Source organism: Prunus persica, chromosome G4 (genome assembly GCF_000346465.2).
Source record: "Prunus persica cultivar Lovell chromosome G4, Prunus_persica_NCBIv2, whole genome shotgun sequence".
Lineage (NCBI taxonomy): Eukaryota > Viridiplantae > Streptophyta > Magnoliopsida > Rosales > Rosaceae > Prunus > Prunus persica.
In genome coordinates this window covers 18,718,730-18,739,635 of record NC_034012.1, presented here as the reverse complement: position 1 = coordinate 18,739,635, position 20,906 = coordinate 18,718,730, and the positions used below count along the sequence as shown (strand labels likewise).

Here is a 20,906-nt window from a genome sequence, read left to right as displayed (position 1 = left end):
GAGGAATATTTGCATCTCTCTGCCTCTCAGCGAGTGAACTAGATCGTGCACGGACTACTTCGCTAAGCAAGTCATGGTCTTCAAGCTTGTCAACAGGAGGCTTGAGCAGAATATCCCGAGCGTTGCGCATACTGCTAACCTTCCTGCTATCTACACCAATGAGATGTTTAACCCTGACAGATGACGGGGGGAAAGCTCCTACTTGTGTCTTCTCACCCGCGAAGAAGCATCTTCATCTCTTGAAGACTTGACCGCAGGCTTCCTTTATTATGGGGGTTCAGGATAACACTCCTCTTGTTCAATAGGTAGATCATCAGGGTCTCGACCATTCTGCTTCCATCTCTCAACATCTTGGGCAAGGGCAGCATACCGACTTCTTCCCGATACTCGATCAACAGCCAGCGCCACTCGCGAAACTTCGATGGATGTTTAGAGCTCGACCAACCTTAGCTATGTTCGGCCCAAGATCCAACTTCTTGCAGATGTCATTCACTGCAAGCAGAAAATAGAAGTTAGTCAGCCATACTTCAAGAAGTTCAAATAAAAAGGAAGTATATCAAAACAACAAAATGACGTACCGTTGTAATAGGTGATGGGAACAAGTGGACCATCACAAACATTCCTTTCCCAAGGTCCGCTGACCTTCAACACATCGTCATGTCATACGTGATCTCCTTGACTGATACTATCAAACAGCTTGGCATGGCAGATGCGAACTTGAGCATACTTCTCATAGTGCCTCACTTCAAAGAAGTAGAAGAACTCTCGCACCGTCAGCTCCAGCTTGAAGAAATGGCTCAGATTCTCAAAACACATGATCGCCCGATAGACGTTCGGAGTGCACTGACTCGGAGCACACCATATGGTGCAGAACACCTCCTTGAAAAGCTTTGACAACGGGAATGTGAAGCCCATGAAAAATGAAAAGGACGGAAGGTGATGATCCTAGCATCCAGATCATTCGCATCCATGCAAGGCACTTCATCGGTCAAAGGCTTCCCTAGCTTCACATGCACGTCTTCAGGAATGGCAGAAGCATAAGCTGCCCGCCACTTCTGGAATTGAGCTTCATTCATAACGCGGTGCAGATTAGCAATGAACCTTTTCTTGTATACTTGGGAGCCTCCCCACAGATACAAAGGAACTTGAGAGCTTGGTGACTTGCTACTGTCTTCGAAAGACATGATTGACAACTATAAGACAAAAAAGATTTTGCAAGTTAGAATAAAATAAAAAAATAAAAAAAGGAGCATGCAAAAAAAAAAAACAGAGAGATGGCAGCAACTAAAAAAAATATATTTTGAACAACTTGGACCAGCCCAAGTCGTAAAGGACCAGCGCCTAGGCCTTCACAGGCCCAGCGCTCAGGCCTTTGTTGCGTTCCAGCCAGCCATGCACTCCCAATCCAGCCCAGGCCCGTGCAACTCACGAGGCTCTTCTTGATCCCTATCAGCGCGCACCTCCTGGCCTAACTCCAGTAAGCTAGCCCAGCACAAGCCCGTGTCGGGCACAAGGCCTAGTGCCTCCATGCTTCTGCTCCGAGCCCAGCACCTCCATGCTCTCTCTCCTAGCCTAGCGCATACAGGCCCAATTCCATCATACTCTAGGACTTCGGCACATGCTAGCCTAGCCAGCTCCATTCCAGCTTATGTCAGGCCCCCAGCCCTTGCCCACAGACTCGCTGTTCAACCATGAAGCCACGACAATAGCCAAAAACACTCGATTGGTCCACATCCTTGCTGCCAAAAGTCAGAAATAAAGAAAAAAAAAATCCAAGTTGAATTACCTTGGATGTGTGGCGAAAATCAATCCCTCAAGCAAGCTGGAACAGTTCTCCAAATTTCTCTCTCTCTCTCACTGACAAAGTTAAAGGGACAAATTCGTGATGAGAAAAATAATTGGGAGGAGCTCTATATTTATAAGGATCAAAATTCCTTGACTCACAAGGAATCTGAAGCCCATTCCAACTGGGTGTTCAGAAAATTAGCAATTCAAAAACCTCCTCCGAGCAGGAGTCCAATTCCAAGAAGGAAACCCAGTCCGACAGTCAATCTACATCTCCTACATGCCACCATATGCTATGCAGAAGCTAGAGGGCATTTGTGGGAACCGAATTTTAGCAAAACCCTGGGTCAAATATTTCCTTCCATTTGGGGATTATTTGGCCTAATTGGGAGTTATTTGATTCAACTGGCAATTATTCGATTCTTACCTTAATTAGGGATTTGATTTAAAATCAAATCCCTAATTACGCCAATCTCTCCAAATTGGGGAAGAATAATTCATTTCCATCTGTGGAATTATTCTTCCAAAACCCTGGCCTCCGAGGCTTCTATAAATACATGGCTACTACACCAAGGGTTGAAGTACGTCTAAACTTCTGTATCAAAATATTGCAGAAAACCTCCCTCACAAACCCTAGCCGCCATAACTCTTTCTCTTTCTCACACAAGGCTCCGGCCACCCGTTTCACACCGTACATACATCTCCGTACCCTTTTATTAGCCATTGTTTTCCTACAAACACTCGAACTAACTTAGGCATCAAAGGGCCTTTGGCCAACACCCCCCCCCCCCAGGTGTAGTCCTTTACTCCATATTGTTTTGCAGGGAGGATGAGAATCGAAAAGGAAGACGGAATCTTAGATGAATATTCTCGTGAGACGAAAATCGCTCCCACAACTGTGGCATGCAAAGTGGCACTTCACCTCAAAGTGAAGTCATAAAAACTTTTTAAAAACTTGACAAAGACAACAACATTTGCCCAATCCTCCTCAACTGGTGGCGTATTCCCTCTACCATGGCCTTTTTAAATTTCAAAGCAGCTTCTAGCATCATATAGGTGGAATTCCATCTAGGTGGAAAACCCGAACCCGACCACTATATTTAATATATATTTTTTAGGGCTAACGACAAAAGACACCCTGATAGTTTAGGGTCATTTTCAAATTGGGCCCCAAGGTATCAATTTTATTAATTGAAGCCCTTACGTTTTGAACATCGTCCAATTTCATCCTTCCGTTAAGTTGACCAGACGGTCAATCGTTAAATGTTGACGTGGCACGGGAGGTTTTTTTGGTTCAGTCAGTCAATCATGAGCATCCTTATCAAGGTTTTTTAGCTCTTCTATCTGTCTTGCAAAGTGTGGAACAATTGTTGCTTTTGCAGCTCCCTAGAATTTGTTAGACAGCTTTCCCTCTGAATTGTATCTGAAGTTGGTGAAAAGATGTCTTGCAAAAAACTTGTGTTCACTGTTAGGAACAACTTGCTCAAAAGCTGGTAATAACCCTTTTTGCTTATCTAATATGAAAGTGTACCAACCTGGTTAACAATCTCTACATCCTTTACCAGCAATTCCAGAAACCGAACTCATGAGTCCTTGCACTCAGACTCAACCACTGCATACGCAATCACCCATGTTTCATTATTAGCATCTATACCAACTGCTGCTAAAAATTGCCCTCCATATACACCCTTCAAGAAGTAGCCATCCAATCCAATAATGGGTCTGCATCCAACAATAAACCCTGATTTACATGCACCTAGACACACATATAACTTTTGAAACACTGGATGACCCAATTGTTCATTGAAATCACATTGAACGTTGGTTGTTGTTCCTGGATTGGTCTTCCTTAACTCTTCACAATAATCCCAAATTCTGGAGTATTGTTCTGTGTATATTCCCTCAATCTGCCTTAATGTCCTCTCTTTTGCCCTATAAACTGGTTGCCTAGAAACTCCAATATTATAATCCTTCTCCACAGTCTCCATGGATGAGCTAACTAGCCAACTTGGATTGCTCTTCAATGTTTCCATATATTTGGCATTGGGCGAACTAGAGTTGACAGTGGGGTTCTCCCAAACAATACCACAAGTGTGTTCACCCTCATATTTCTTAACCTACAAGGTCTTCTCATGCTGCATTTTGGAAGCATATATCTCCCATGGACAATCTGGATCTGCACAAACTGCCTTTAGCTTGAAAGCCTCACTTCTCACAAATACAACATCCCTATTCATCTTTATAAATTGTTCTCTGACAGCAGTTTTAAAAACTTTACAATCACTGAACTTCATCCTAACCTCAAACTGTGGATCCCCCATGTCAGTTGTCAGATTGAACTCTAGCCATCTATCCTTTATTGGAGTGTCATCATCAGAGTCATATTTAGGCTGCACATTATCAGAATCATACTCCTCTGAATCCAATTTGACATCTGCATCCCAATCCCAAGATTCAACCCCAGCATTTGTAGAGTCTGGCTATTTTCCTTTTGCCCCATCTCCAACCCACTTAGTATGCTTGTCTACCCATTCATCAAAATCGACGTCATCATCATTATCATCACAACTGAAGTTAGGGTCTGCAAAATCAGAGTCAAGATTGTTTGCTGACTCCTCATCATCACAAACTGTGGTCCTTTTCCTTGCTTTTCTTGTCTTCATTGAATGACATCTTAATATCTTGCTCTTTTCTACAGTTGCTTCAACAACCTCATTCTCAACTAGTCCCTCAGTTACTGTATTGGACCTTTGGTCTTCTTTATCACGTGTTTTCTTTACATTTTTGCACCTCCTTTTACCAAAAGTTCTTGCCCTCATTTTCCCAAAAGCAGAACTGACTTTACTTTTCCCTTTGTCTACAGGGGCATAAGATTCCCTCTCAACTGCTTTTTCTTTGTCTGTTTGCACTGCAGAAAATTCCCTCTCTACTACACAAGATTCTAAATCTACTGCTTTTCTTTGCCTTTTTCACAAACACCCTGTCTTGCACAAGATTCCCTTGCCTTTTGTGTACCCCCACCACTTTGTTCCCCATTTTGGGTTTTCATTGAGCTCTTCTATATCACAACGCTTGGTTTTTTATTATTATTATTATTTTTTTTCTGTTGTCTCCATTGTTGCATTTCCCACCAACGGGAACAATAGCCCCATAATTGTCATCAAGCTCCTCAATCACAACTCCTCGATTAGGCACAATATTAGCTTCTAAATCAACAAACAAATTTGATCCTGATTGACTATAAAACCAATCCTCATTACTATCAACCCCATGATGTAGGAAGATGTCTATTAGCCTTGTCTCTGGTACAAATACAAGCATATCTATGACATATTGATCATCATTAAGCTTTGTTAGGCCACCATTGCTATAGGTAGGGAAACTATACCAGTAACTAATCACCCCATCATAGCCTAACTCCCTTACCATATTGTCTATCTCAGTCATTGACATTCTATCCTTGTCACAATAATAAAACCAAGCTACATTGCCACAAGCATAACAGTTACCATAGATTTGAGCACCATGGTACATTCGAATAGAAAACAATTCAGGATCACCTACATATTACATGATTCAAACATGGGTTATTTTCAGTTAAAACATAACACACAACACAAAACACAAAACACAGTATTCACACATTACACAAAAACCAAAACATAATTTTCAATTATTTTCAGTTTAGGACCATTATAGAAAAAGCTAAGTTTTTATTAAACAACTTTTGCCTTATCAAAGGCAGACACTTTGACCTTAGGCAGACATTGTCAGCACATGCTTAGTTTGAAGGACCACCTATATTCGAAATCTGCAGAAGGACACCTATATTCGACAAAATCTTTCATACTTCTCCCACTATTCCACGCAAATTATAAAACACAACATTCAAACCACAATAACCCATACGACCTCTAACCCATTCACCACAAATAACCCAAATCGCAAAAATTTAAAGCAACTTACCGTACTAGGGATGCGGAGCGCCTGGAGCCTCGAAATTTCTTCTCACTTCTTCAAAATCGTAGATCTAAGCTCTCAGCTATAGAGATTTATGATTTAGGTTAAACTAAGGTTGAGGACGAACGACGTTTTGGGGATTTTTGTTCGATCTCCAGCTTTGCAACCCGTGCCCAAATTGGGCAAGATTTCTTTCTTTTTTTTTTTTTTTGGAATTGTCGAAACCCAAAACTACACTTCAACTGACATGCGCGGAATGGTCAATCCGCTAGTGGGGTGGGTTCCATGGGTGCCTCGTCAGCATTTTACAATTAACTGTCTAGTTAACTTAATGAAAGGATGAAATTGAACAATATTGAAAACATAAGGGCGTCAATTGATAAAATTGATACCCTTAGCCCAATTTAAAAATGACTCAAAACCAGGTTTCTTTTGTCGTTAGCACTATTTTTTAGAACTTTATTCCTCTTCGAGTCCTTTTCATTTTTCATCTTCAACTTCTCTCTCTCGTCACCATGTTTCTCTCCTTGTCTCCCCCTGTGTCGCTGGACGACTGCCATCACGTCCGACGCCACCCTAAACCCTCAATCTCTCACAGATTCTCACTTAATTCTCTCTCTTTCTCTCGTCGCCCCTCTGTCTCTCTCTGAATTTCTCGACCCTTCTGAAGGTATGATCTCAATCTCTCTCTTCGAAACTCTCGCTTAACTCTCTCAACTGCCTCAGCTCATTTAAATTTGGGATTTTTCAAAAAATTATGAATTTGCTTGTACATTGGAAATTCTTGTTTTGATAATTGCTCCAAACATTTGAATTCGAACCCGTTTGATCATTTGCATTCGAACCCGTTTGATCGTTTGCATTCATGTAAATGATTTGAATTGAATCTCATGACTGAAGAAATTGAATAAATGTGACAGGCTTTGATGTTATTTTTGAATAAATGTCTTGGCTATTTTATTTTTTTATTTTTTTATTTTTATTGGTATTGTGAGTTGGATTTCTCATACTAGCTACATTGTGCTGTTGGTTCTATTTGAGTTTATTTGTTATGGAGATATCATTTTGGGAGGTCTACCTTTCTTATTGTATTCATTTTCCATTTGTTTCAACTGAACATCGAATTATTGAAGGAAAAAAAACTTTTTGTTGGGAAAGTTTCTTAAAAGGGTTATCTCTGGAAACTTTATGATTGTTCGATAAAGTTTGAATATTTTTTTAATAGAAAATGTTTTCTTGATTGACATAACAGTGGGAAATTGTTTCTGCCTTGAGAAACTATTTCCTAATAAAATGTTGAGTAAAACTTTTGAACAATTGAAAAATATCTTGTTTCAAACAAACATCAATACCGTTTTTGAATGTAAAGAAAATGGTTTCTTCTGGTTAAAGATAGTGATTACATGAAAGTTGTCTTCTCTCTCTCTCCCTTTCTTCCTCTCTCGGAGTGGGGGGTGGGGGAGAGGGTGGGAGGACTAATATGAACACAAATCCTTCAAGTGCAGCCTTTTTTCTTCCTGTTGTGTGTGTGTAAGAATCAATGTTTTGAAAGACGAGGCGCTAGGGTGAGGCGTTTTATGCCTTATGAGGCGAGGCGTAAGCCTCAAAGCGTTGAAGCGTAAGCCTTTCGGGTATTGAGTTATTATAATTACAAAAATATAAAACAGCTACTGAATGTATTGAATGCCACACTACAATATAAATTAACCATCAAACTTGTTATTTTCAAAATTTCTCTTACTATTGCTCAATTCTTTACCATATATGCTTTTGGTTATATTATCTCTCTAAGTCTAGTGCCTTTCTACCTAGTTCGAATAGATAAAAGAGTAGATTATGGAGGTGGACTGAACTGATGGTGGAAGGTGGGAGGCAGTTTCTGTTGGTCTGTTTGGGAACTTTGGCTTTTGGGAGAGGGAAGGAATAAATGGGTAAACTGGTTTCTTTTGAACAAAACGGTGCGTGTCTAATGTTCAAACTTAAAACTGAAACGCACAGCTTAACTAAAGGGAAACAAAACAACACAGCAAGTGCAAACGACGTCGTCCGGAATCAGATTTTTAAAATAAAGGAACTCTGTCTTCCTCGCGAGGCTTGCGCCTTTCACAGCGCATCTGCGTTTAGCGGCCGCCTCGACTTCAAGGCGTACGCCTTTCATGACATTTGCTAAACTGAGCTGCGCCTGAGGCGAATCACCGCTGCCTTGCTCCGAAGCGCGCCTCAACGCGTGCCTAGGCATGCCTTTGAAAACACTGGTAAGAATAGCCATTTTTCCAGGAGTATAGCAATCCAGGGTGTACATCATGTAGTTGCATATATCATTTTTCTAGGAGTATAGCGATCCAGAGGGTACAGCCCGTAGTTTGTATGTTAAACTGAAAAGAGCTGCAAAGCTTTATCCTTTTATCTTAAACAAATGAAGCTATTGCTTGCTGATGGAACATTGTTTCCATATTCCCTTTTTTAATTTATTGTTGAACATTTTCTCTTTGACAATGTTCTGTTGCAGAACTCGGTGTTCAAGTTTGCATCTTCACAGTATAGAAGAATATATAAAGCAAAATCAATGGCAAGGCGTGCCATCGGTGAACAGCTGATCATTCCAAATGAAAACTTGTACATTCAACATGCTTCTGTTAATGTTGTATTGCCATCCTTTGAGGTGAACATTTTTAAGCTCAAAGAATAGTTGGAAATTTTTTTGGGACCCAGGACCACTTGGCATTTACTCATGATATGCTAAATTGGTGCAGAATTTCTTTTGACATTTATCCTTTGACTGTCAGATTTGTGCATATATATAATTTTCTTTGTTAAGGATGCCCTTTTTTGTAAGAAAAGTGAACGCATCCTTTCTAAGGCTACCCAACAACGTATGTCAACAATAGGAACCGTCTGTATTTATCCTTGAAAAAATCATTCAAAACCCAAGTTGTTTGGTTATCTAAAATTTGCCTAAAAAACGCAGTTGGATAAAACTGAAACAAAAATGTGGATAATCAAATGGTTAAACAATTTCAGATTCAACTGATTTTTTGCGTGTACTTAATAGGTCAGAAATAGGATGTACTTAATTTAGGAAAATGAGGACACCAGGACCATAGAAAGCCTCTATATATATGTACATATCTTTCTACACCATGGCTTTACCACAAAACAATTTCTCTTACTATGCACAAAACAATTTCTCTTACTAAGCACGTACTTGTTTTGCAGAGCCTAATGCCGGTGGGAAGAGCAAGTGTTCTAAAACAGCTACAAAGAAAGGTGGAGTGGGCTTTGAGAGTCGTAAAGCTCTTAATGACATTACAAACAAGATTTTACCCAAGGAAGCTTCATCAAAGCAAAAGACACTACCTAAGGAAGATTTTAATGTAGCTGAAGAAGTTTTTGCATGATCACGAAAAATGTATCAAAGCAAAGGAGCCGCGATGAATAAGTTTTACTTGGACACGGTCCTTCCAGTACAAGGTAGCTATATCTTGAATCCTGATATTCATTAACTTTTTGTCTTCTGTCAATATTGTATATTGTGGCAGAATATGTCTCAAATTCATTGTTGACTTCTGTTTCCTATTTGAAATACACTGTTAAGTGAAACTTTCATATTTCCTTATAAAGAAGTTATTCCTATTCCTCATTGGACTTTGGTTTAAATGAGTCTATATATGGCATTAGGGTGTGGGTAGTTTTAGGCAACATATCAGAAAGTTTTTTAAATTTAAGACTGTAGAAGTGCTTGGGTGTTTTTGGGTTTTGGGTTTTGGGTTTTGAGCTTTGTAATCTTCTTTTTGTTATCATATTAGGTTGTGAGTGAGAGTAAAGTTACAACATAATTTCTTCTCTCTGTGATTGATATTGAGCTTTGGTCGATTAGTTCTCAATGGTGGCATTAAGTTTGAAATAGGGAAGTTAACAGATGAGATGTCTTCAGTATATGACAACTGCCATGTCAAAATGCATGCTGAACTGGTGCATTAGGCTTCGCTAAAACCCTGTACATAAAGATGAACTGCTATGCAGAGAAGGATGAATCGTGGATAAATCAGTAGTTCAATTCTTTTATGTCTGAGAAATGAGTTGTTGCGAGAGAGGCTGCTGAAAAAGATATGCCTGATAGATTATGCAAAAAGTTAGAAAATCGTTACATTACTAAATGGCTTAACAAAATGAAATATAGATGGGTCAGGATTGAGGGACACACAAAAAGCCACAAAATTTAACACACTTTTGAAACTCTTAGATCTGACCACTTTCTATGGTTGGGATGAATGCTGACATAACTTTTTCACTTAAAAAAAAAATATAAAACAAAATACTACTACTCCTTTTTTGGGAAGATGAATTCATGTTCTGAAAACTTCTTTATCTCTCCTCTTTTGATCTTCCGTTTCCCTCTCGTTAATTTTTTTTTTTTTTTGGCCAAGATCTGTCTTCTTCATTGAAGCAAGTCATTTTTCTCCTCTGCAACTCTCCTTCCAATTTTCATAGAAAAAGAATAAGTTGTCTTATTTTCTGAACCTATATTTTGACTAAGGGAATATTTTTCACCTACTCAGACTTTTTGAGTTTGATACTTTTGGATTGAACCTGATAAAAAATGGAGTCGTTTTGGCAATTCAATGGCTTGGCTTCCAACTTTGTATACCATCCAACCAAAATTCGATTTGAACCAACTCACATTGTAATTTCTAACAAGAGACCTGATGAGAGAAGAAATTTTGATACAGTAAATGGTAAAGTAAATTCTCTCAACAATTTGAACTCAAAGGATTCTCATTTTAATGGGTTCCATGATGGGTGGGACGATCTCAAATTAAACTTGGTCTGGTATATATGCTAGAGATTGGGGGATTTATAGATAGCTTGTAAATCACAAAAATAGTAATATTCCCCCCTCAACACCAATATGGGATATATGCTAGCGATTAGATTACAAAAATATAACAGTTGAACTTTAGATAAACATGAAAATCCGAGAACTTGTAGCCCAAAATCATATCCCCTATTGGATTTCATTGAACATGTAAAGGGAGATTCTCACTATAGTTATCTTAATTGGTGCAATAAGATATTTTCCAAGCATCTTATCTACTATGATGGCTTCAAGTTAAGAGAATATTACAGAGGGAGTTGCGGAAGGAACAGAGCTGCACAGGGAGTATGGGTTATGAAGTCGTAGAGGAAGAGAGTGAATAAGATTGTTGGGAAATAGACATGAAATCAAATTAAAGAAGAGAGAGAGAGAGAGGAGTTTTAGAAGTTTGTGTTTCTTGCTGATAAAGTAATAAATGCAAAGTTAAGTGCATCTTAAATGAATTCTGACCGTTAGATTAAGATTAGATTTAAGGGCTGAAGATGTGTGTAAAAAAGTGTGGTTATGTATGTCCACCGATCCTGACCCTATATGTATGTATGTATGTATGTATGAGTAAACAGTTATGTGCACTGCAAATGCATGAAGCTAATCTTACGAAAGAGCAATTGGATGAGTTATAAGATCATCTTGGATCTTGAAAAACATTGATGATGAGAACCAATTCATTATTACAGAGATGATTTGATTGATGTTATTGTAATAAATGGAGAGATGATTTGATTGAAACTGAAATATGACCTCTTTTTCTTATCTCTTATTAACTTATTTCTTAATACACTTAAGGCTTGTAACAAAAAATAAAAAAAGAAGCTTTTAACCCTTTTCTTCTGGATTATTGCTTTAGTCATGGAGGGCAGTGGATTATTGTTTTACCCATTACATTAACATGGGACAACTGTTATCCCCACACTATCTAGCACTGATCTAGCCCTAGATTATTTATTTATTTATTGCTTTAGATGCTAGCCTTGCCTTTTTTCTATGTTACTTATCTGATTTTTTGTGCTTTAGGATGATCTTGATAGTCCTCCTTGCTATCCTGAAATAGAAGAGATTCCTGAACCAGAAGAGTTTACCTTTTTTCAGTGGCTCTCTCCTCCATCTTCTCCACTACGTTGGGAGTCCCCGCCATTCTCTCCTTTAGCATTGCCACTTGAGGTGGTAGAATTTGTGTTGAGGGAAGGAAATGATTGAATATGCCCCCATATGTTCAACCTTTCTTTCCGGATGAAATGTAAATCAGATTTAGTGTTGTTATTCTTGATGTCTCTTTCCACATCAAAGATTTTGTATTCGTTCTCAACTGGAGCTGTTGGGTAATGGGCGTTGGGTCTTGCTCATTTAAGAAAGGGCCCTTTTGAACCTATATTCTTCACGTTCAATTCCGTTCTTAATTGAATTGCTTCCAGCTATTTTAAGATACAACCTTGATATTAAAAGTCTAGCTGGGGAATCATATTTCTATTTTGTTTCGTTTTGATTGTTTTCTTTCTTGGTCAATTTTCGTTTTGATTGTTAAACATATGTATATGTATATGTGGGACATTTGTTCAAAAATATGACATCAATGGTAACAAGGCTCGTAATATGAGTTAGCTTGTGACATCAATATTCTTCTGGATCTTAGAATAGGAGGATCTTCGATTCATCTGTGAAATTCTATCCTATTTCTAGCATCCAGATGTAAATATGGATCAAACCCACTGTAAACACCTACACCCCCATTAAACTCAGCATTAGGCATTCCTACAATTTTCTCTCCCAGTATGATTTGGTAGCTTTATCTCAATATTTTTCCACATTCGGAAAGTGGTGAGAAATTACCAATGTACCCTTTACTGATAGAGTGGACTTGGGTGCTGCTCGCCTGCATTGGAAGCCAGTGGTTTACTTGGAAAACAAAGAAAGACAAAAGAAAAGAAAATCAGTGTTTTTAACTAGTTTTCCCTTAATGGAACCATTTACCCGTCTTTTATACATGTCAATTGTCATCCACTCCGTCAGCCATTCTTATCAAGTCTGTTCCTTTCAAAGACCATCAAAAGTTATTTGGCCGGCCATTGGGTTGCGCTCATTTTTCCAACTTATTGGTTTATTTCTTTTGTTTTACTTCAATCTTTAGGACCTTTTTTCTTCACATGCCGGCTGAAACCCACACTATACTTACCATGATAATTCCATTACATTGCCATTAACATTTACGATATTTTTCGAAAATTTCAAATGGTTGGATTTATTCTAATAGGCACTTCACTGTGCTTTCTTGCTCAGTTTCAGTGTTTTTCTTCAGGTGAAAGCTCTTTTGGTCTTTCTTATCATGGAGGGAAACTCATGACAGAACCGGTCTCTGTTAATATTCTATGGTTTGGTACTGGTTGGCAAGAATCTGATAGAGAAGCTATAAGAATGTCTGTTACTTCACTAACTTCGTCTCAATATGTTGTTAAGGATTCTGAGGTTCCTACATTGGGAAACTGGTGGGAGATTATTAGACAGTATGGAGACAGTAATAATGTTCCTGTCACTGATAGAGTGGATTTGGGTGCTGAGTGCTTCTATACAGGTCCTGAACTCAACATGACCCTAGACCAAGTAGTTTACATTGGGAGATCAGTTTTCAACAAGTCTTCCATCAAAGGTTTTGATGGGAACCTGAACTGTCATCGGCTTTTCGAAGTAAATGATAACAGTATCTACCATATTGTGTTTTCTTACACTGTGATGTTCTTAGACAGCAAGGAGCAGAGGCAACTGATGGACTTGTGCGGTGGAAGGTTTCAACTTGAGGTTTTTGCAGGGTTGAAAGTAAATATTCTTTGGGCAAGAGCCCCTCAAAATGCTGCTGATCAATGTTCAATGCTTTTTCATGGAAATTCTTACTTGGGACCTCCAAATGGTGATGAGAAGGTTGATAGCTTGGTGGGTTATATGCTTGCCAACGTTGCTGAGGAGGTTACCAACCAAGATGGAAGTGGATGGATTAGTAATGATGGCAGTGGGATGACAGTTAGTAATTCTTGTGCCTCTCCATTTTGGAGGGATAATGGTGATCCTCCTTTGTTCAGGGATACAGAAAAGAATATGAGTTTCAATGTGGTTGGTTTGAATGGTTATCGATACATCATGCCATATGTTTGGGACCAGAAAACCAGGAACTGCGCCTTGAAACTCTCAGGTATATTATAAGAATCAAACAGGGAAGTAGAAAGCTAAATGCCTTCTTCTTCTGCAATATGCATGACCCTCTTTTTCTCTGTTCATTAGTAAAGAATATGATAGCAGTCAACCATAAAATATCTTCATATACGTGTTGCAAAGTTTTGAAAGGTTCTTGTTGATTTTCTCCTTCTTCTTTTTTTGCAAATTAACGAGAGCCTTTCTTCCGGTGTCTTTCTTTTCTTTTTTGTCTTTAACATAATCAAGTTTGTTTTCCCCTTCTTTTTCCTCCAGAAACCTGTGAAACTAATGCAATGGTTATCTTAAGGGAGCCAAAAGGATACTTGAGGGGAGGAATTATAGTAAACCACTCCAATGGTTTGCAGCCATATCCCCCAAACCAAAAATGTAGTTGGGCAATCCACTACCCAACAGCAAAGTTTATCCGATTCACCATCAACTACCTTTCAGTTGCAGCAGATAGTGATGATCACCTGCTAATTTGCAAGTCAAAATCAAAATCTGCACAGTGTTCTACGTTGAAATCAAACAATGGAAGATACGAGAAGAATTTCAAGTTGATGAGCTCAAAAGTTTACATCGAGTTCAGAACTGGTGACCAAGTTTCTTTTGAGTCAAGAGGATGGGAGCTCAGTTATTCTGCAGGTAAGCTATCCCAAGCTAATATGACTGTTTTAACCATATATATAATGTATAGAAGTTGTTTTTAATAGTTTCCTGCACAATGCTAGGACTTTGCTTTGGAAAGGAAAATTTATACGAACATGATGGAAATATCAGCTACGTGGCATCTACTAGCTTTCCCTATGTAGAGGGACTGAAATGCCAATGGGTTCTCCATGGAAAACCTGGAACTCCTGTCTTTATAACCTTCACTCATATAAACATCTCTAAAGGTTTGGATTTTCTTGCGATTTATAATGGCACAATGCAGCAGATAGCAAACTTTTCCGGGTTGTTTACAGGCTCTGATCTCCCACAATTGAACTTGAGTGGTGAGGTTATTATTGCATTCACCACTCAGACTGATCAAGGAGAAGGCTGGTCAGCTAACTTTTACATCGCTCATCCTGTGAATCATGACAAGGTCTTCGTTGTCATCCTTATTGTTGTCTTAGCACTTATAGCAGCTAGTGTTTATCTTCTTGCTGTGGCATTAGCTGTAGTTAGAAAGAAACTAGAGCGCAAAAACGCAATGGATTCAGACGAGAGACTTACGCTCATGAGCACAGACGCTATTCGGGTGGAAAACCGAATTGGAGAGGGGCCTTCTGCTGTGGTTTATAGAGCAGTTTCGACTGATGGAGGTCTGGTAGCAATTAAATCTCTAAGAGTTATAGCTGCTGAAACAGAACTTCAACAAGAGATTATGGCCAAATCCTCTTCTCATCCAAACATTATTTCATTTCTGGGGCATTCTCAAGATGGACTTGGAAGACACTATTTTGTGTTTGAGTACATGGGTAGGGGAGACTTGAGCTTGAACTTGAGGGAAAGAGGAGAAACACTGGACTTGGATAAGAGGATAGCAATAGCGTTACAAATCTGCTCTGCTATTCAAATGCTGCATATGTATTTGAAGCCACCAGTATATCATGGAAACATAACATCTGAAAACATATTTCTTGATGAATTCTACAACGCAAAATTAGGAGGTTTTGGTGCTGCAAACTATTGCAGCAGCAGCAACAGAGCTAATCCTGAGCAACTATCAGAAATGGCTGAAGACATATGGAGCTTTGGGCTACTGTTAGTTGAGCTTCTAAGAGGTGAGCCTCTGGTGGACAGAGAAACATATAAAAATTCTAGGAGGCTAGAAGAGATAAATGAGCTCCTTGGCAGTCAGGAGTGCGTTGACCGTAGGTTGACCATCCCCCATGAAACATGCAAAATGGGTTTTGTAAAGCTTGGTGAAATTGCAAAGTGGTGCATTGGTAGTAGCTGGAGAGTTGAGGAGGGTAAGAATAATCCCAAGATAGGTGATGTTTTATCGGGTTTGAAGCAGGTGAAGCTCTTGTTTTCCACTGCTTCAGGTTGAAACAAAACAAACACATTGTTATAGCAAAAAACTAGAACAACAGTCGCAGTAATTGTTGGATGAAATTCTGAGCTGTGGATTTGTACATGTTTTAGGTGTAGGCTTTGGTAAAAACCACATTACATATATCGAAAGCCAGATTACACATCCTAATTATTCCTTGCACATCATTACGTCAAAACGATATTGCAATCAAAATCTTATATGGTATTTCTGTACTGTATATGTATAGTGCCTCTTGCTTGGTGAATTGATAGATAAGTTGACTAACATCAGCTGGTTCTAATAATCTTGACATTATTGCCTGTGGTGGAGACCCCACTTAGGCAACTCTGATACAGAGCTACCTGGAGCAATTTTTTATTTTTTATTTTTCAAAAATTTGTTTTAATTTTATACTACTGCTTTAATGTTATGCCTAAGAAGAAGAAAGTGTATTAAAACAGTGATGGAAAACCTTGAGTTTATAGAAGGGACATCGTGAATTTGAATCCTATACAATCAAGGCCGCGTTCACCTCCGAAAACCATTTGCCACTCTTCTTTTTTTTCCTTATGGACATTACCAACTTTGTAATGTAATTTACTTGCTCTATTCACACTTGGACTGTCTCGTGTTTGTTTGCATGGAGTCTTGGAAAGTATGTTTGTGTTTTTGCTAATACGTTCAATTTCACTCTGAAACAAACACAAAACAGATGTGAAGTACAAAGTAGATGACTAGTATAAAAACAGAGATGATCTTTGACTGATTATCTAAACCATAGAAGGTTTGGATTAGTGAAATACAATACGGAGTGAGCCCTACAAAGGTGTCCTTCAATGGAACCTCTCTGTGTATATATATATATGTTTAAGAGAAGAATCTTATGCTAAAAGAGATCAGAAAATTAACATCTTGAAGGAGGAACTTGCAATGAATCTGACAATCTTGTTCCTGGGATATTCAAAATAATCTCACAAAAAGGCACTCTGGTTGATCTTATCCTAAATAAGAAATCAATAAATCTATTAAAACTGTTATTACCTGTAGCTGTTTCATGTTTTGCAACTATAAAATTGTTATTATGATTTGGTCTTTATAATTTCAGGTTCCTGGAATTCTGTTTACACCTATTTGTCCGCATTCCCTATCATTTCGGCCTTTGATATTGCCTGAGCATGTGACGCTGCGAGTACAAGTACCTTTCAACAGAAAAAAGGGGGGAGGTGGGTGGCTGTAGAAAGTGAAAAGAAACTTAAAAATTCCTGTAATTATGTATTTCCCCTCAAACGAGGAGATTAAATGTTTTCTCCTCCTCCAATAAGGTCAAGGCTTGAAGCAGAGCACTTGTTAAATGGATGTCGAAAGATCAATGATATTGCTTTTGTGTTAAGAACTTGTAAACTGGATCATAATTACTGATCGAATATATGCAAAAAATTTAGAAATCTTATTTCACTATAAATTCATATTTGGCTTTTACAAACGATAGGATAATTACAAGATACTTTTACAAGGAGTCAACATACAATGAATACGTTCACAGCAAGCTTACATCACCATTAACTAGGTATAAATCGAACTCATCACATGGAGACCTCCAAACAAATGAAGTCGAACCTGGAATTTCCTCTAATTAAATGGAGACAAATTTGAATTTGATCAACACGATCTATTCATCTGTTAATCTTTTTCAACTTCTATTTTTTGAATATTGGGGGCCAACTTTCTATTAGATGCATGTATACCTAAACTTTAGCCTAATTACAAAGACTTCTACAACAATTATTTTACAAAGAATCTACTCTTACCACATTTGTATACCACATCTTTATACCATCTAATGTGACAGCTGAGGTGGACAACCACATCAATTAAAATTATTTAATATTTTCTTTTCCTTTATGATTTATTCCAATATTTATTTTTCTAATTGTCTTAATTAAATTACACTTAATTTATTTAATTGATGTAGCATATAATATGGACATGCCACATCATGATGTGGTATAGAAATGTAGGATAAAAATGTGATAAGTGTAGAATTACTCCTTTTGTCCCACGCTATGCCAACTCTAGCTATCATCATCGATCTCTCTGCTTGATTTTTGTGAAGTACAAAGTAATTCTTTTGACTTTCCCTAATGATTTCTTATTTTCGTTTTCATTTTGATTTTCAACTACTACTTCAAGTAAAGGTTGGATTGTGTGAGGCACAATTATTTTTAAAATTAAAAGAATTTCAGAAAAATAAAAAGTTAAATGAGATTGACATGCGTCAAAATCCCATTTGTTTTGGGGAAAAGTTCCTCATCAGTTTTAAGGAGCCAAGCTTTTTCTTTAAGTAATTAAGTTATAACAACTTCAACCCATCATGGTGTGGAAAAACGGTAATGAACAAGTTTCATCATTTGACTTTAAGAACATGAATTATGGGATTTACCGTAACATTTGTGACTGCATTAACGTATCAAAGAGAAATAACATCACATGCATGAGAAAACTTAAGCAAGAATCATGGACTTGGAAACCTTTTAAAACTCTCAAAACCTCAAAAAACAAAAACAAAAATTATTGAGAGAGCTCTGGTTGGATTGTTATTGGGGAATGTTTTTCTTTCTCCCTTTTATTTAGTTAATCACTTTGCCTACATCCTTCAAAATGTGTTCTCTACTGTCCATCAACTCTAGCTCATCTAAACCAAAACTAGCTTTATGCAACTCTTTTCTAGCTATTTCAGCACTAATCCTACTATCTTTTTACATATTTTTCTTTGACAAATCACACAATTACCAACCTTCAAATTTCTTGGAAGCCTTCAAGCAAAGCTGTCCGGAAGCTAATACAAGTTCCCCTAGTCCCCTACCTCCTACCAATCTAAACCACATTGTGGTCGGAATTGTTGGCTCCATGAACACATGGAAGAAGAAGAAAGCATACACTGAAGCATGGTGGAAACCTAATGTTACCCGCGGTTACCTCTTTTTAGATCGAGCTCCTACGCTGGAATTTCTACCATGGCCTTCATCTGCTCCTCCTTTTCGAGTCAATGAGGACATCACCGGATTCAAAGTGTACCCAAAAATTGTGAGGCCAGACCAAGTACGAATAATACGTACAATTTTGGAGACATTCAGAGAGGGTGACAAAGATGTGAGATGGTATGTAATGGGTGATGATGATACCGTCCTTTTTGTTGATAACTTAGTTGAGGTTCTTGCAAAGTATGACCACACTAAGTACTATTACATTGGTTCCAGTTCGGAATGTATTCACTCTAACTTCGATTTTTCCTTCGATATGGCCTTTGGCGGCGGCGGTTATGCTTTGAGCTACCCGTTGGTGGCAACATTGGCAACAAAGTTGGATGAGTGTATTGAGAGATATCCATACTTGCGGTTCAGTGATTTTATGTTACATATATGTTTGGCTGATCTAGGAGTCGCTCTAACTCAAGAAAAGGGGTTTCACCAGGTAATTAATCACCTCTTACGCATCAAAAACTAATAAGTAGTTGTAGTTTGTCGCAAATAATAAGTAATTTCTTGCTGTATTGAGAGAACATAAAACACTAATTAAGATATAAATTAACGAGCTAGAAGTAGTTGTAGCTTAAAACACATGTTCTGAGTCCATTTTTGTGTTTGTAATTACAGATTGATCTCCATGGTGACATATCAGGTCTTCTATCATCTCATCCACAATCTCCTCTCCTCTCCCTCCACCACATTGACACCATAGACCCAATCTTCCCCTTCATGAGCCGCTCTGAGTCCATTAACCACCTCATGAGGCCAGCAAAAGTTGACCCTTCTCGTCTTCTTCAACAAACCATCTGCTACCACAGACCAAGCAATTGGTCTTTCTCAATCTCATGGGGCTATTCTGCTCACATTTATGAGAACGTAATTCCCCGGAGCATTTTACGGAGACCCCTCGAGACATTTAGGCCTTGGAAGAATACAAGACCGCCATTCTACGTGTTCAACACCCGGCTAACTTACAATGATCCATGTCAAGCTCCTCATCTGTTTTCCTTCGATTCTATTGATGAGAATGTTAAAGGGAACCAAACTGTTACAACTTATTCACGAACAGCTCCACGTGGTTTGCCACCTTGTTCTTCAAGTGGAAACCACTCGGCGGATTTTATCACCAAAATTCAGGTTACTTTGCCTGCAATACGTTTGGAGGTCAGCTTTTAATTAGTCATTGCCTTTCATGAGTACAAGTATATATATGTTTATTACTGACTTGTTCGTGTCTTATGTTGTTTACTTACTTTTCAGGCCAGAGGAATAGACTGCTGTGATATAGCATATGCACCTGACATTAACACTACTCAAGTTATATACAGAGCTTGCATGGAGGGTGAAATTATCGCCTAATTGTACAAAAGCCGATGTTTATCACAACCAAAAAATGGAAAGGAAAAGAAAATTAATATTTCGACATTTACCTTCATTAAAGATTGAATTCTTGAATGAAAATAAGTTAGTTAATTACTCTTCGACATTAGTTTTAGTTTCAATTTTAGATATGTACAGTAATGCTACGGGCACTAACTATTATACCAACTTATTGAAACTAATTGATGTGGCATGTCACATGGCATTTCATGTCACGCTCTTTTTTCAAGGTGTTATTAAACGAACTCTAAAATTAACTGACTACACTCTATGATCTAAGTACACCCTAATATTTAAATCAAAATGTAATATTAACTAAGTACACTATTAATTTAACTACCTAATAATAATAATAATAATAGAGGATTACCAATGTACCCTTTACTGATAGAGTGGACTTGGGTGCTGCTCGCCTGCATTGGAAGCCAGTGGTTTACTTGGAAAACAAAGAAAGACAAAAGGAAAAAAAAATCAGTGTTTTTAACTAGTTTTCCCTTAATGGAACCATTTACCCGTCTTTTATACATGTCAATTGTCATCCACTCCGTCAGCCATTCTAATCAAGTCCGTTCCTTTCAAAGACCATCAAAAGTTATTTGGCCGGCCATTGGGTTGCTCTCATTTTTCCAACTTATTGGTTTATTTCTTTTGTTTTACTTCAATCTTTAGGACCTTT

General features: G+C 38.1%; 2 protein-coding genes and 1 long non-coding RNA gene across 7 annotated transcripts; all 3 read left to right on the top strand.

Annotated features, from left to right (window-relative positions):
- LOC18779358 lies at positions 5,842-12,229 on the top strand. Of its 5 annotated transcripts, none has more exons than XR_002271002.1 (5): positions 5,842-6,415; positions 7,567-8,000; positions 8,255-8,407; positions 8,962-9,216; positions 11,636-12,229. It is a non-coding gene; the product is annotated as an uncharacterized LOC18779358 (long non-coding RNA). The 5 variants fall into 5 exon arrangements; XR_002271001.1 differs by having other exon boundaries at positions 7,558-8,000; XR_002271003.1 differs by having other exon boundaries at positions 5,848-6,415; positions 7,744-8,000.
- Positions 12,956-15,971, top strand: LOC18779671. The gene is made up of 3 exons (XM_007212546.2): positions 12,956-13,799; positions 14,075-14,446; positions 14,533-15,971. Exons 1-3 carry the CDS (start codon positions 12,956-12,958, stop codon positions 15,837-15,839), a joined length of 2,523 nt encoding a protein of 840 aa, XP_007212608.2. The 3' UTR covers positions 15,840-15,971.
- LOC18779467 lies at positions 18,299-20,246 on the top strand. Its single transcript, XM_020562803.1, has 3 exons — positions 18,299-19,295; positions 19,478-20,014; positions 20,111-20,246. Exons 1-3 carry the CDS (start codon positions 18,483-18,485, stop codon positions 20,207-20,209), a joined length of 1,449 nt encoding a protein of 482 aa, XP_020418392.1. The 5' UTR covers positions 18,299-18,482; the 3' UTR covers positions 20,210-20,246.

What these genes read in the sequence shown, in the direction of transcription:
- LOC18779671 (XM_007212546.2), top strand. Translation starts at nt 12,956, where the DNA reads ATGACAGAACCGGTCTCTGTTAATATTCTATGGTTTGGTACTGGTTGG. An exon ending in CTGCGCCTTGAAACTCTCAG is followed by an intron (nt 13,800 to 14,074) that starts GTATATTATAAG and finishes TTTTTCCTCCAG; the next exon opens with AAACCTGTGAAACTAATGCA. An exon ending in GGAGCTCAGTTATTCTGCAG is followed by an intron (nt 14,447 to 14,532) that starts GTAAGCTATCCC and finishes GCACAATGCTAG; the next exon opens with GACTTTGCTTTGGAAAGGAA.
- LOC18779467 (XM_020562803.1), top strand. Translation starts at nt 18,483, where the DNA reads ATGTGTTCTCTACTGTCCATCAACTCTAGCTCATCTAAACCAAAACTA. An exon ending in AAGAAAAGGGGTTTCACCAG is followed by an intron (nt 19,296 to 19,477) that starts GTAATTAATCAC and finishes TTGTAATTACAG; the next exon opens with ATTGATCTCCATGGTGACAT. An exon ending in TGCCTGCAATACGTTTGGAG is followed by an intron (nt 20,015 to 20,110) that starts GTCAGCTTTTAA and finishes CTTACTTTTCAG; the next exon opens with GCCAGAGGAATAGACTGCTG.